This window comes from Chiloscyllium plagiosum, chromosome 7 (genome assembly GCF_004010195.1).
Source record: "Chiloscyllium plagiosum isolate BGI_BamShark_2017 chromosome 7, ASM401019v2, whole genome shotgun sequence".
Classification (NCBI taxonomy): Eukaryota; Metazoa; Chordata; class Chondrichthyes; order Orectolobiformes; family Hemiscylliidae; genus Chiloscyllium; species Chiloscyllium plagiosum.
Window position 1 is genome coordinate 1,504,702 of NC_057716.1, and position 14,877 is coordinate 1,519,578.

The window sequence follows — 14,877 nt, forward strand, 5'->3', positions numbered from 1 at the left end:
GGGCGGCACAATGGCTCAATGGTTAGCATCGCTGCCTTGCAGCGCCAGGGACCCGGGTTTGATTCCAGCCTCGGGTGACTGTCTGCGTGGAGTTTGCACATTCTCCCTGTGTCCTCCGGATGGGTTTCCTCCGGATGCTCCAGTTTTCTCCCACTGTCCAAAGATGTGCGGGTTAGGTGAATTGGCCATGCTAAATTGCCCATAGTGATTGGTGCATTAGTAGGGAGTGGGTGATTGTGTCTGGGTGGGTTACCTTTTGGAGGGTAGGTGTGGACTTGTTGGGCCGAAGGGCCTGTTTCTGCACTGTAGGGAATCTAAACTTAAGCTTTTCTATTCCAGATTTATTTAATTATGTGTTTTGAGCACTGTCTGGTACCACTGTCCATAATGTTTTAAAGTCTCAACAGGTTCTTTAACAACACTCTCCATTGGTTACGACTAAGGTATTTTATCAGAGTTTAACTGCAGGTCCAAGACAACACTGGTGCAGATTTGCTATTCTACATTTGTCTGGTAACTCAAAAGACTATCCAATGACAGAACACCTATTGTCCGCAAAAATGAACCTGAGCTTTTGGTTGCCTGCCATTTCAACACATCACCATGTTCCCTGGCCAACATCTCTGTCTCAGGCTTGCTACAGTGCTCCAGTACACAGCTTAAGCTGGATGAACAGAATCTCATTTTCCGGCTCGGAACCCTGCAGCCTTCTGGACTCAATTTCGAGTTCAAACATTTTAAATTTTGAGCATCTTCTCCCTTGTTCTTACCCTAACCCCCACATACCAGACCTTGCCAGCATATTTGTTGCTACCACCAACAATCCATTGTCAGTTGCTAATGGTCCACTATTCTTTCATTCTCCCAGGCACACCTTTACCCATTCCTTTGTCTGTCCAATCACTATTCTCTCTCTCTGGGCTCTATTCCCATCTATCATTTACTCCCCCCATCTCCCCTCCTCCCACTCCAAATTTAGCATATATACAAAAAATTTCCTACCTACAATCAGTTCTGAAGAAGGATCACTGGACCCAAAACCTTAAAGTTTGCTTTGTTTCCACAGATCCCAAAAGACCTGCTAAGTTATTCTAGCAATTTCTGTTTTTGTTTCTGATTTCCAGCATTCACAGTTCTTCAGTTTTTCGTTTGACCATATTACTGTATTGACATTAATTGATTCATAGCCAGGAGAGCATAACACCACCAGAATTGGCCTTTGCATCCAGGATTCCCGCTCCTGAATGCTTACCTGTAACTAGGTAACTGTAAGGCAACATCTGGTCTGGGAATAGATTGAAAGCGCCTGCAGTTGAATAACATCTTAATGCTGACATTCAATGTTTAAGCTTGGCTAGTGGTCATTCAGTTTAGTTAGCAGAGAGTGACTGGTGCCTGGCACGCTGATCCAATGAGAAGAGGGGAGGAAGGAAGAACACTGTATGGAGATAGGGTAGATAATGTCATGAAGGGCCTGGCTTTATTTCTTGTACGCATGTTGTTTCCTGGAATACTGTGGTCAAAATCAGCAGGAAATGACTCCAGCAACATTGATGAACAACCTGAAGTTAAATTGAATAATGTGACACTTTATCTCAGATGTTGTTTTTGTAGACTGTTGGGGAAATTGGCAAATCATAGATGTTGTTTAACAGATGTATTCTTGAATTTAATCTAAAGTCGTTGATGAGAAAAAGTCTAGGATTAGAATAAGGTGTGGCCATTGCAGAATCTTCAAGAATTTGACATTTATAAGAGACAAGGCATGGAAAATTTTGATAACAATTTCTAATGTATGTGCAAGTGTGTTGAGAATCTCACTGCACTCATTAGCTTTCCTAAAACATGGAAGATGATGTCAACAACAGATATAGTACCAACATTTTCTACTAAAAGATCTGTTCATCAAATCATAGAATAGTTATAGCATTGAAACAGGCCATTCAACCCATCAACAATTTGTCAACTAGCAATTTTAAGCTAGTCCCATACTCTGTGGTCATTCAATTTTTTTCTCTTTATAGTGAATTATCCAATTTCGTTTTCAACCTCGCAATTGAATCTGCATTGACTATTCTCTCTCAAGTGTGTTCCTGATAAATACAACTCATGTAAAAAAGTTCTTCTTCATGTCATCTTAAGCTCTTTTGTCAATCATTTTAAGTCTGTACCTTCTGGCTCTCGACTTTTGCTCCAATGACAACTGTTTCTCCTCATCAGTTATGTTTAGATTTCTCATGATTTTAACATTTTATCAAATCTCCTTTTCTTGAAGGAAACCAACTCTGGTTTCTCAGCCTATGTTATCAAAGTCTCTTCTTCCTTGAACCATTCTCATAAATCTTCATGACACTTTTTATAAAGCCTTCATATCTTTTCCAAAGTACAGTGCTGAGAATTAATCATAACGCTCTGTTGAGCCCCCACTAGGTTTTTCAAAAGGTTCATCATAGGTTCCTAGCTTTTGTACTCTAGGGTTTGAATTTTAATATTGCCTTCTGGTGTATTTGAGGGTGGTGAGAGGGTTGTAACATTCCTAGCACTTTTCCTCCTACCCCGACCTATCTCCCATGCCACAGTGGAAGGAGAATGCATCAGGCAACACAACCACTTTTGGGGCAGGGGCAAGTGGAGGCAAGGCAGGCAGAGTGAAAGCATTCACACTTCAAGCTGTTGGACAGGAAGGTGGGGTGTCTCCATTGAATGCACTTCATCCATCCCACCATTAACCCCTTGGCTGAAATATGTAATTCAGGTTAACAAAAATCCCAGACTTACCTGAAACTGGTCTCAATGACGTCTCTGAATTTAATCCCAGCAATGGCCACTGAAGGGCCATATTGCTGGCCCATCAGATTGACTGGATCCTTTCCAGGCTGCAACTTTCTCTCAGATGAAGCAGAGGCTCCAGTCTGAGTCAATTAAGGCTGCTTTCAGCATATTATCACCATTGGAGAGTCATAGTACATGTTAGTCCCAACGATAGGTAGAATGAAGGATGAGGTCTTGCATCAAGAACTTAGGGAGCAATGCAGTAGACTAAACAGCAGAAACTGAAAAATTGTACACTCCTATGTCACATGCTAGCAAATATAGAAATAGGAGAGGATGAATTTGTCTCACAAGAGTTGGTGCAGGGGGCATGGTTTTAGATTCCTAGAGCACTGGGACATTTTCTGGCGAAGTTGTGCAAGCGAGACATTGTGACATGAAATAGAATAGGACCAACATCCTTGTGGCTCGATTTCCTAGTGCTGTTGAGAGGAATGTTTACTAGGCCAGGAGGGAAGGAGAACACAGAGGGTTAGTAATTAAGGACATAGCATTCTTTAATAAAGGAACCAAGGCAGAGGAAGTAAAGCCATGTTGAGTTTCAAGAGAGTAGGGCGAGGATGGATGGCCTCTACTTTAATGCTGGATGTATTATAGGTGAGACAGATGACTGAAGTGTGTGGATTGACACATGAAATTGTGATGCTATTGCTATTGCAGCGATGTAGTTGAGGGAGGAGCAGGACTGGCATCTCAACATTTCGGAATGTAGGATCTTCAGGCAGCACAGGGGAGGGTATAAAAGAGGAGGTGATGTTACAATATTAATTAAGGAGTCAGTTAACACAGTAAAAGGGGATATTTGGAAGGGTTGTCAAATATGGCTCTGTGGGGAGAGCTTAGAAATGAAAAGGGGACAGTCACATTGCTGGAAATGTATTATAGACCACAAATAGTCAACAGGCAATAGAAGAGCAAATGTGTAGACAATTCACTAAGGTGTATAAAAACAATAATAGAGTAGTTATATGAGGGGATGTCAACTTCTCCAACATTAATTGGGATATTCATCGTGTAAAGAATTTAGAGAGGGCAGATCTTTTGGAATGTAAACCGGACAGCTTTATATATTAATGTTTAAAAGGTCCAACAAGGGACCTTGCAGGACTGGACCTAAATCTGGAGATTGAAGCTAACAGGTGTTCACAGTGGCAATGGAGAGCACTCCAGTGAAGAAGATCACGACACCATATGTTTTAAGTTTGTTATGGAAAAGGAAAAGGATGGTGTGCAAAAAAGGTTGCTGGATTGGGAGAGTGCAGATATCAGTAAGATCAGGTAAGATCTGTTCAAGAGTGGTCTGGGAACAACTACTTCTGGTTAAATTTACAACAGAACAATAGCAATCATATAAAATGGAATTGGCAAGAGCATAGGTCCAACATGTTCACTTTAGGGTGAAATGTAGGAGCCACAAGCCCAGAGAATCCTGGATCTCTAGGAATATTTGGGAGTGAATAAGATGGAAAAGAGAGGCTTTTAACAGGTACCAAGGGGACAAATCAACAGAGGCCCTTGTGGAGTATAAAAAAAGGGTAAGAGGAAACTGAGAAAGCAATTAGGAGAATAAAGAGGAGGCATGATAAACCACTGGTTAGTAAGACTGGGGAGAATACCAAGGTATTCCAGAAGTTATATACCAGGGAATATAGTAGGGAAAAAGATAACTAGGGAAATTGTGACCTGCAATCTTCTTCCCGACCTCTCCGCCCCCCACCCCCTCTCCAGCCTATCACCCTCACCTTAACCTCCTTCCACCTATCACATTCCCAACGCCCCTCCCCCAAGTCCCTCCCCCCTACCTTTTATCCTAGCCTGCTTGGCACACCCTCCTCATTCCTGAAGAAGGACTTATGCCCGAAACGTCGATTCTCCTTCTCCTTTGATGCTGCCTGACCTGCTGCGCTTCTCCAGCAACACATTTTTGAGCTCCAGTATCTGCAGTCCTCACTTTCTCCATTAAGGACCAAGCAGGCAATCTATGCCTGGAGCTGGAAGACATTGACAGGGTGTCAAATGACTATTCAATCTGTCTTCACTTTGGAAAGGAAGAAGTCGGTCCAGAATACTGGAAGAAAGGCTGTGAAATTCTTGAGCAGCTTGATGTAAGGAGTGAGGAGATACTGGAAGGTTTGGCGGACTTAAAAGTGGACAAATCCCTGTCCGGTGAGTTACATCCTAGGCTGATGTGAGAGATCAGAGAGGAAGTTACAGGAGCTCTGATACAAATTTTTCATACCTCTCAGGCCACAAGGGAGGGGAAAGAGAGGTCATATGAAACAAATTTGATTCAATTTTTCAAGAAGGTAGTCGGGTGTACAGATGAGGGTCATGCCGTTGATGTGGTTTATATGGATTTCAGCAAAGCCTTTCACAAGGTCCCACATGGGAGACTGATAAAGAAGGGAAAAGGACATGGTGTCCAGGGTAACTTAGCAAGTTGGATCCAAATTAGCATGATGATAAGAGACACAGGGTGATGATAAAAGGCTGTTTGCATGACTGGAGGCCAGAATCTACTGGCATACCATGGGAATCAGTGCTGGGTCACTTATCATTCATGATATAATTAAACAATAGAGAAGAAACTGGAGGGAGTGATAAGTAAGTTTGCAGGTATAATGAAGAATGGTTGGTTATTGACAGTGAGGAAGCGAGGTTATCGGAGGGTATAGATGCATTGGGCAGATCAGTTGTAGATGGAATTTAACCCTGGTAAGTATGAGTTGAAGCACTTTGGAAGACGTAACAAGACGAGGGCATATTCAATGAATGACAAGACATAGGAATCTCAAAGAGATGGAGGAATCTTCAAGGCAGCAGGACAGGTTAAAGGAAAGTTAAGAAGGCACGCAGAGCGGTTGTCTTTGTCAGTCAGATTAAAAGAGCAGGGTGATTATGTTTGGAAAAGCAAAACCAAAGAACTGCGGCTGCTAGAAATCAGAAACGAAAACATAAATTGCAGTAGAGATTCAGCAGGTCTGGCAGTGTTTGCGGAGAGAAAGCAGAGTTAATGTTTCAGGTCCAGAGACCCTTCTTCAGAACTGATTGTAGCTCGAAAATGATTGCTATATATGCTGAAGGTGGGATGGAAGAAGGGAGATGAGTAAACGACAGGTGGAGATGGAACTCAAAGAGAGAGAACAGCAGTTGAGAACAAACAAAGGAATGAGTCTCACAGATGCTTCCAGACCTATTGAGGATATATTGAAGCTGGATAATACTTTGGTTAGGCCACAGCTGGAGTACTGTGTTCAATTCTGGTCACCACACTGTAGGAAGGATGTGATTGCACTGGAGGGGTTGCAGAGGATGTTGCCTGGGATGGAGCAGCTTAGTTATGAAGAAAGGCTGCTTCAGAGCAGGAAAAGCTTTCAGGGGACCTAATTGAGATGTATAAGTTTGAGAGACATGAACAGGGTGAATAGAAAGCAGCTGATCCCTTTAGTTGAAGGACCTATAACAAGAGGGCATAAGTTTAAGGTGAAAAGCAGATTTAGAGAAAATTTGTCAACTAACAAATTTGTCTCAACTTAAACATGTTTACTGACCAAGCACCACATCCAGCTGGGGTAGAAAATTCCAAAGATTCACAATCTGAATACAAAAGTTTCTCTCATTTCAGTCCTACGTGCTTCATCTCATTTTGAAATGGTATCTCCTGATTCTAGAGTCCTCAGTCAGGAGAAATATCTTACTTGCACCTCCCCTTCCTATTCCTTTGGTGGTTTCAATGAGTCGTCATTCTTCAAAATTCTAGTTCACACAGGTCCAGTTTACCCGAAAGCTCTTCATAGGACAGTCCTGCCATTGCAGGAATAACGTTGTCTCACTCTCTACGCTGAGTCTATCCTTTCTAAGGTAAGGGAACCAAAACTGTACCCTCCATTTGAAGTCTAACTGATGTTCTATACAATCAAAGCAAAACTTTGCTACTCCTGTACACAAATCCTCTTGAAATGAAGGCCATCCTAAATGCCAGTTTTATCACTAAACTTTGGTGATTTATTGATTAGCTCAGCTAGGTCCCTTTGTACATTTTAAAACATTTGTTCATGGGTGTAGGGTCACTGTCTGGGCCAGCATTAATTGCCCTCGGGAAGGTGGTAACCAGATGCCTTCTTGAACTGCTGAAGTTCATTTGGTGATATCTGATACCTACAAAGCTGTTAGGGAGCATGTTCCAGCATTTTTACCCAGTGGCACTGATATGACAACAAGATGTTTCCAAGTCAGTATGGTGTGTGCTTGGAGCTGAACCTGCATAAATGTCAACGGTCGTAGGTTTGGAAGGTGGTGTCTCAGGAGCCTTGATGAATTTCTGTAGTGCATTTCGTAAATGGTACACTGCTGCTATTGTGCATTGGTACTTGAGGGGCTGAACATTTTGTGGATGTGCTGCCAATTACAAGTTACTTTGCAATAGTTGGTGTCTAGTTTCTTAAGTGTTTTTGGAGATACATGCAAATAGGTAAATGGGAGTATTAAATCACACTCCTTGACTTGTGCCTTGAAGATGGTAGGCAGGCTTTGGGGAGTCAGAGGGTGAAGAATTAACTGCAGAATTCCAAGCCTCTGACTTGCTTTTGCAACCACAGCACTATAGGGCTGCTCCTGTTCAGTTTCTGCTCAATGGTAACCCTGGGTTGTTGTTAGACAAGGTTTCGGCAGTATAATGCCAGTGAATGTCAAGGATGGGTAGTTATATTCTGTAATCACCTTCCCATTAAAGGAATACTCTGCACACCTGTTTTTTCTAGCAAAGTGGATAACGTTACATTTTTCCATGTTTTTTTAAACTTCTCTCACGGGACACAGTCATTGCTGGCTAACCAACATTTCTTGCCTGTCCTAGTTGCCCTTGAGAACGTGGTGCTAAGCTTTCTTCTTGAAAGATTGAAGTCAAAATACTGTTGATGCATAATTCCTTTAGAGAGGGAATTGGAGGATTTTCACCCAGCGACACTGAAGGAATGGCAAGCTAGAATGATGTCTGACTTGGAGGGCTTGCAGGTGGTGGTGTTCTCATGTATCTGCTGTGTTATCATAGATGGAAGTGTTTGTGGGTTTGGAAGGTGATGTATAAGAATGTTTGGTGTATTTCTGTGGGCATCTGGGTAGAGAGACTGGATGTTTGTGCATGTAGTGCAAATCAAGCTTGTCCTGGATGCTGTCAAGCTTCTTGACTGTTATTGGAGCTACACTCATCCAGGAAAATGAGGTGTATTCCATCATATTCTTGACTTGTGCTTTGTAGATGTGGTTAGGCTCTGGGGAGTCAGGAGATGAGTTTTCCACTGCAGTATTCCTAGCCTCTGACCTCTATTGTAACCACTGCATTTATGTGGCAAATCCAGTTGCCAGGACTGTCATGAAACTCATCTCCTCTGGAGATCTTCCCTCTACAGCTTTCCACCTCATAGTTCTTCAACCCTGCATGATCCACTCCTACCTGCTTCCCAAAATTCATAAACATGACTGCCCTAGCAGACCCATCATGTTAGTCCATTCCTGCCCCACTGAATTTATTTATTCCTATCTAAATTTTATTTCTTACCCTCTTGTCCAGTCTCTTCCCACTTACATTCATGATTCTTCTTAATGGTTCCACAATTTCCAATTTCCTGGTCCTAGCAATCTCTTTTTACTGTAACTATGCAATTCCTCTACATATCTAGTTTCCCATTAGGATGCTCTGATGGCTGACTACTGTTCTGAAAGGAGGCAAACACAGCCTCCATCCACCACCACCCTCCTTTGCCTCCTTCTCACTTCTCATTAAACTCCTCTCACTTTCTCCAAATCAAAGGTGTTGTGATGGGTACATGCATGGGTCCCAGCTATTTCTGAGAATGTGGAACATTTTTTGTCCCTTCCTTCTCAAGTCCCACTCACAAATCCTTCTCTGATATGTCAACGATGACTTTGATGCTGCCTCCTGCTCTTGTCTGGAATTGGATTCAAAGCATCATCTTCCGCCACTAGCAGGATGCCACCACCAAGAACATCTTACCTTCCATTCCACTTTCAGCATTCTATAGACTGTTCCCTTCGTGACACCCTAGTCCACTCCTCCATCACTTCTAAAGTTTCCTTACTTCCCCATGCAATCATGAAAGTTGTGACACTTGCCTGTTCACCATCTCCCTCCTCACTGTCCAAACTCCCAAATTCACCTTCCAGGTGAAGCAGCATTTTACTTATCATTTCAATCTAGTACTTTCAGTATAGTCTACTTTTGCTATTCATGTTGCAGTCTCCTTTACATTGATAAGACCAATTGCAGACTTGGTGACTGATTTGCAGAACACCTCTATCTCTCCGTAGGAATGTCTCCAACCTTCCAGTTGCTTTCCATTTTAACAAATCACCTCTCTGTAATGCTAACATTTCCATCCTAAACTTGTTGCAATGTCCAATGAAGGACAATACAAGCTCTAGAAACATTTTCTGCTTAGACAGTATACAGCCTCGAAGTCTCAATATTAAATTCAATAACTTCAGAAACTGACCACTTTATGTTTGTTCTCCATTTTTCTTACGTTCTCTCAAATTGTTCCCCCACCCCCACCAAAGCCATGTCATGATTGTGTCTCGTTTGTTTTGCTTTTAGTAGCAAGTTCAAATTCTTTCCCTTGCACACCATAATTTATCCCCACTTTAACTGTTCATCTTTTTTTTCCCCCATTGTATTTTGCATTGGGTCTCTTTACCATCTGCTGTCTGCTCCTCCTGTCTCTATGTAAAAATGTATTTAAAAAACCCTATTTTCCAACACCTTTCAGTTCTAAAGAAGTCATAGCACACTCCAAACATTAACTCTTTTTCTCTCTCCAGATGCCACCAGATCTCCTGAGTTTTTCCAGCATTCTCTGTATTTGTCCATTTATTTTATCTTTTGTAATAGATTCCAGCATTTTCCCTCCTATTGATGTAAGACTAGCAGTTCTGTAGTTCCTTATTTTTTTTTTCTTTTAGTCTCCCTTCTTAAATAGTGGTGTAACATTAGCTAATGTGCTGGCACTATCCCAGAACTTATAGAATGTTGAAAGATGATCACCAATGCATTCATTATCTCCATAGCTACCTGTTTCAACAGTCTGTAAAGTAAAATATCCGATCCTTTGAATTTTCAACTTTCATTCCAAGTAATTTATTCAACGTCGCCATCTTACAAATACTAATTTCCTTCAATTCCTCATTCTCTCTAATCTCTTACATCTCTAACTGAAGATTTCTTGTACCTCCCTTAGTGAAGACTGATACAATGTAATCAATTCGCTTCTCTGCCTTTCCTGTATTCTCCATTATAGATTCTCCTCACTCCGTCTATAATGAATCCACATTCATTTAGCTACTTTTTACATAACTGTAAGCTTTTACAGTCCACTATAATTTTTTTTTTACCAGTTTACATTGATACCCCTGTGTGCTTTAACATGGGATGTTTTATGACTATATGGATCAGCAAACGGGACCACCTCTTCCAAAAGACTGTACTGCTAACAACACAGTACTCTCTCATCTCCACACTGAAGTGTGTGCCCAGTTCTGAAATGATGCCTGGAGCCATATTTTATGACTTAGAAGCATGACTTCACCACAAACCAAGTGAATATATGCTATACCACTGAAGTAAAGAATATCTTGTGATTTACACCAGTTGATGTAAATCGACATTGCTCACGCACTAAATGTTGATGTATTATCACATTTGATTTGTTGCTAATATAATTACTTCTACACTGAGTGATTGCCATTGCTTTTCATCTTGTGAATTGATAAGCTTTGATGTGCTGTTCTATTTGGTAATTAGATTCTCCATCATTGAGCACTTTTCTCAATTAAGGATCCTTCAAGTTTATTTTCAACTTGTCATTCAGGTTATCATGGTTAAGCTTTATTTGCATGATACAACGACTTCTGCTTTAGCACTGTTTCTTTTACTGCATTGATTGTCTTCTATTTTTAGTATATTTCAACTCAAATAGAGCTTCAAAATATAAAAGAATAATGAGCTGAAAGCTCATGCTAAACACTAACTGTAGGTTTATTTCTATAAAAGGAGAGAAGATCAAAGTTGAAGTCTGTGCAACAGAGACAGAAACCGCAGAGCTGTTGAGCAAAGTGTTGGATGACAATACGTCAGCAGCCAAACTATTAGCGAAGATTGTTCATCACGATGTCTCCATTAAAGATCCTGCATTGGAGAAGGTGAAAGTAGATATTCCCCAGGATACCATGGCAGTGTGGGTAGATCCTATAGGTATGTTTGCTAAATCAAATAAAATAAAATGAAGATTTTTAAAAATGTAGAAGCCGTAAATTAAACAATTGATTTAATTTACTTAAATGCCATTTTAGAATTAGATTTATTTTCGTTTAATACTAAGCAATGTGTTTTTAACTAGAATCTATGCAATAATAAATCAATATTTAAATTGACTAAAGATTGTGATAAAGCATCTGCGAACAAAATCATTGAGAAGCTTCCAAATCTACATGCAAGTCACGCAAGCAAAAGCGACATTGAATCTCCCAGCCAGCTGTTTATCTCTATCCCGAGGCTGGGAATGTCGTCATGTGTGCAGGAAGAAGAATTAACATTTTTTCTGCAATGCGTATATGATACTTCAATCATTCTCATGGAGACCAATAACTTTTAAAAAGATATATGATTTTCTAGTTAATCGCTGAAAGAATGACTAGTCCGGATATCACATTTTAAACCATTTACTGTAACAACAGACTGACAAGCATGTTTTATATTTAAATGCATATTTAAAACCCCTTTCTTATTTTTAGGCCAACTGAGTAAAGGTATATTTTATTGTCCCATATGAACACATTTGATTTTCCCAAAATCAATTTAGAGTCATTCTTAGTACCTGAGAGTTTACTTATGTTTTTATGTTTTGCTGTTCTGTCTGGTGACGTGCAATCTTAGAACTGTCTTTCACAGTGAGGTTTTCTTTCACAGGAAAGTTTCCTTGTAGTTCAATATAGGTTACTCTTCAAACCACATTTTAACATTCCATAAATTTGTTCTTCATCACCCAAGCATGACCTCCCAATTGCATTTCTCTGCAGCAAACCATAGAAATCTTTTGCTTCCTAGCTATTCCCACTCTGCCATACCCCAAGAGACCAAAAAGAAAAATATCTGTGATGTTCAATGATATTCCATGTTGTCTGATCTTTGAAGTGGTTGCTAGAATGCCTTTGACAAAGTGCACAGGAGATTGCTAAGTAAGATAACAGCCCATGTTGGTAAAGGCATGGATAGAGGATTGGCTGACTGGCAGAAGACAGAGAGTGGAAATAAAGGATGGAGCAGGTGACTAGTGGAGTTTTGCTCGGGTTATTATTGGGACTATACTATTCACATTGCTCAATAATGATCTGGACAAATGAACTGAGGGTATCATTGCTAAGTTTGCAGATGACACAAAGATAAGTGGAGGGAGATGAATGTTGAGGAAGTGCAGAGGAGACCCTGGAGTGCAGGTTCATAGCTCCTTAAAAGTGGAGTCGCAGGTAGATAGAATAGTGAAGAAGGTGTTTGGTATGCTTTCCTTTATTGGTCAGAGTATTGAGTACAGAGGTTGGGAGGTCATGTTGCAACTGTACAGGACATTGGTTAGGCTACTGTTGGAATATTGTGTGCAATTCTGGTCTCCTTCCTATCGGAAAGATGTTGTGAAACTTGAAAGGGTTCAGAAAAAATTTACAAGGATGTTGCCAGGGTTGGAGGCTTTGAGCTGTAGGGAGAGGCTGAACAGGCTGGGGCTGTTTTCCCTGGAGCTTCAGAGGCTGAGAGGTGACCTTATAGAGGTTTACAAAATTGTGAGGGCATGGATGGGGTAAATAGGCAATGTCTTTTCCCTGGGGTCGGGGAGTCCAGAACTGGAGGGCATAGGTTTAGGTTGAGAGGGGGAAGATATAAAAAAGACCTAAGTGGTAACATTTTCACGCAGAGGGTGGTACGCGTATGGAATGAGCTGCAAGAGGAAGTGGTGGAGGCTGGTACAGTTGCAACACTTAAGAGGCATTTGGATGGGTATTAGAATAGGAAGGGTTTGGCAGGTGGGATTAGATTGGGTTGGGATATCTGGTCAGCATGGATGGGTTGGACCGCAGGGTCTGTTTCCATGCTTTACATGTCTATGACTCTATGACTCTAAGAACTTGGACAGACTGGGAAATTGCGCAAAGAAGTGGCAGATGGGATACAACGTGAGAAAATGTGAGGTTATGCACTTTATAGGAAGATAGAAGTGCAGACCATTTTCAAAATAGGGAAAGCCTTCAGAAATCTGAAACGCAAAGGTACTTGGGAGTCCTAGTTCACAATTCTGTTAAGGATAATATGCAGATTCATTTGGTAGTTAGGAAGGCAAATGCAATGTTAGCATTCATTTCAAGAAGGCTAGAATAGGAGAGCAGAAATGTACTGCTAAGGTTGTATAGGTCTCTGGTCAAACTGCATTTGGAACATAGTGAGCAGTTTTGGGCCCTATATCTAAGGAAGGATGTCCTGGCATTTGAGGTCAGAAGAGGTTTCAAGAATGATCCCAGGGATGAAAGGCTTGTCATATCAGGAGCAGTTGATGACCGTGGGTGCATGCAAGATGCAGTTTAGAAGGATGGAGTTGGATCTAATTGAAACTTACAGATTACTGAGAGATGTGAATAAAATGGACATGGAGAAGATGTTTCCATTAGCAGGAGAGACTTGAACTCTCAGCCTCAGAGCAAGGGGATGACTTTTGAGACCTGAGATGAGGAGGAATTTCTTCAGTTAGAGGCTGCTGAATGTGGAAACCATTGCTGTAGAGGGCTTGGAGGCCAAGTCATTGAATATATTTAAGTCAGAGATAGATAGGTTCTTGATTGTTAAGAGCATCAGGTATTACAAGGAGAAGGCAGCAGGGTGGGATTGAGCAACATAACAGAAAATGATGGAATGGTAGAGCAGACCTGATGGGCTGAATGGCCTAATTCCACCCTATATGTTATGCTGTCATGGTCATCTCTGTGGCAAAATGTATCACATATAACAAATGGATATGTTAATTAGCCTATCCTTGAGAGCTCAACTTTCATTCATGTTGAAAATAGATAGGTAGATTAAAGTATAACCATTTACTACTCAACAATTTCACCACCTCTCTGGGTCTTTCACAGGGCATCTTACATTGTTCTGGCTAAATGTCAGTTTCATGGAGGTTTTCTCTCTGAGGCCCAAGCAAGATGCCCAGATATGCCAGAATTGACCAGCATCCATATCACCATTGTCACTTTTAAAGCACTGTTAGTTCAAAGCTGCTCTGCATGTTTCATGACATTTGCCCTGGACATGGCAGAGAAGAGAAAATTAGCAACCTCACTTTGCAGACAGGATCCTGGAGATCCAGGTGAACCGAGTGGTGTTTATCCCTAACATCAAGAGGAGATTACACCATCAGACCATGCCACGTTGGTCTGATGTTGCCATTCGGGTCAGTACAGTCTCATTATGAGAAGTAAGAAAGTCAATGACATTCTCCAATCCACCAGTGTATGCACCACCTTCTTCTTTCTGCTACATCACACTCACCTCTGTCTCTACTACTATTTCCACCTCCCATCGTAGTTTGTGCTATACCACTTTCACTATTGCTTGCAAAATTTTCCCTCAACTGCTGTCACCCATCGCAATTCCTGATACCGCTAATCTTGCAACCCCTCTGTGCTGTCTATTTACTTGATCGGGGCACCTCTCGCCTGCAGCAAAAATTATAGTTGTGCCACTCTCTTTCACCTCCTGCAATCCCAGACTGTCTGTCATTCCAGGAGAAAAACAGGCAGAAAAGGTCAAGAAGAATGGAAGGCTGCGCAGCATTTAATACCTCACCCTTTATGAGGAGAGACAGTAGACAGTAGGTGCAGGAGTAGGCCATTCTGCCCTTTGAGCCAGCACCACCATTCATTATGATCATGGCTGATCATCCTCAATCAGTATCCTGTTCCTGTCTTATCCCCATAACCCTTGATTCCACTATC

At 41.3% G+C, this 14,877-nt stretch overlaps 1 protein-coding gene across 1 annotated transcript in view; it reads left to right on the forward strand.

Annotated features, from left to right (window-relative positions):
• LOC122551251 (inositol polyphosphate 1-phosphatase-like) overlaps positions 1-14,877 on the forward strand; it is a 74,252-nt gene that overhangs the window by 32,573 nt on the left and 26,802 nt on the right. Inside the window, exon 4 of the mRNA XM_043692863.1 lies at positions 10,898-11,098. Within this exon, the coding sequence (XP_043548798.1) occupies positions 10,898-11,098 (201 nt within the window). The remainder of the gene's footprint in view (positions 1-10,897; positions 11,099-14,877) is intronic.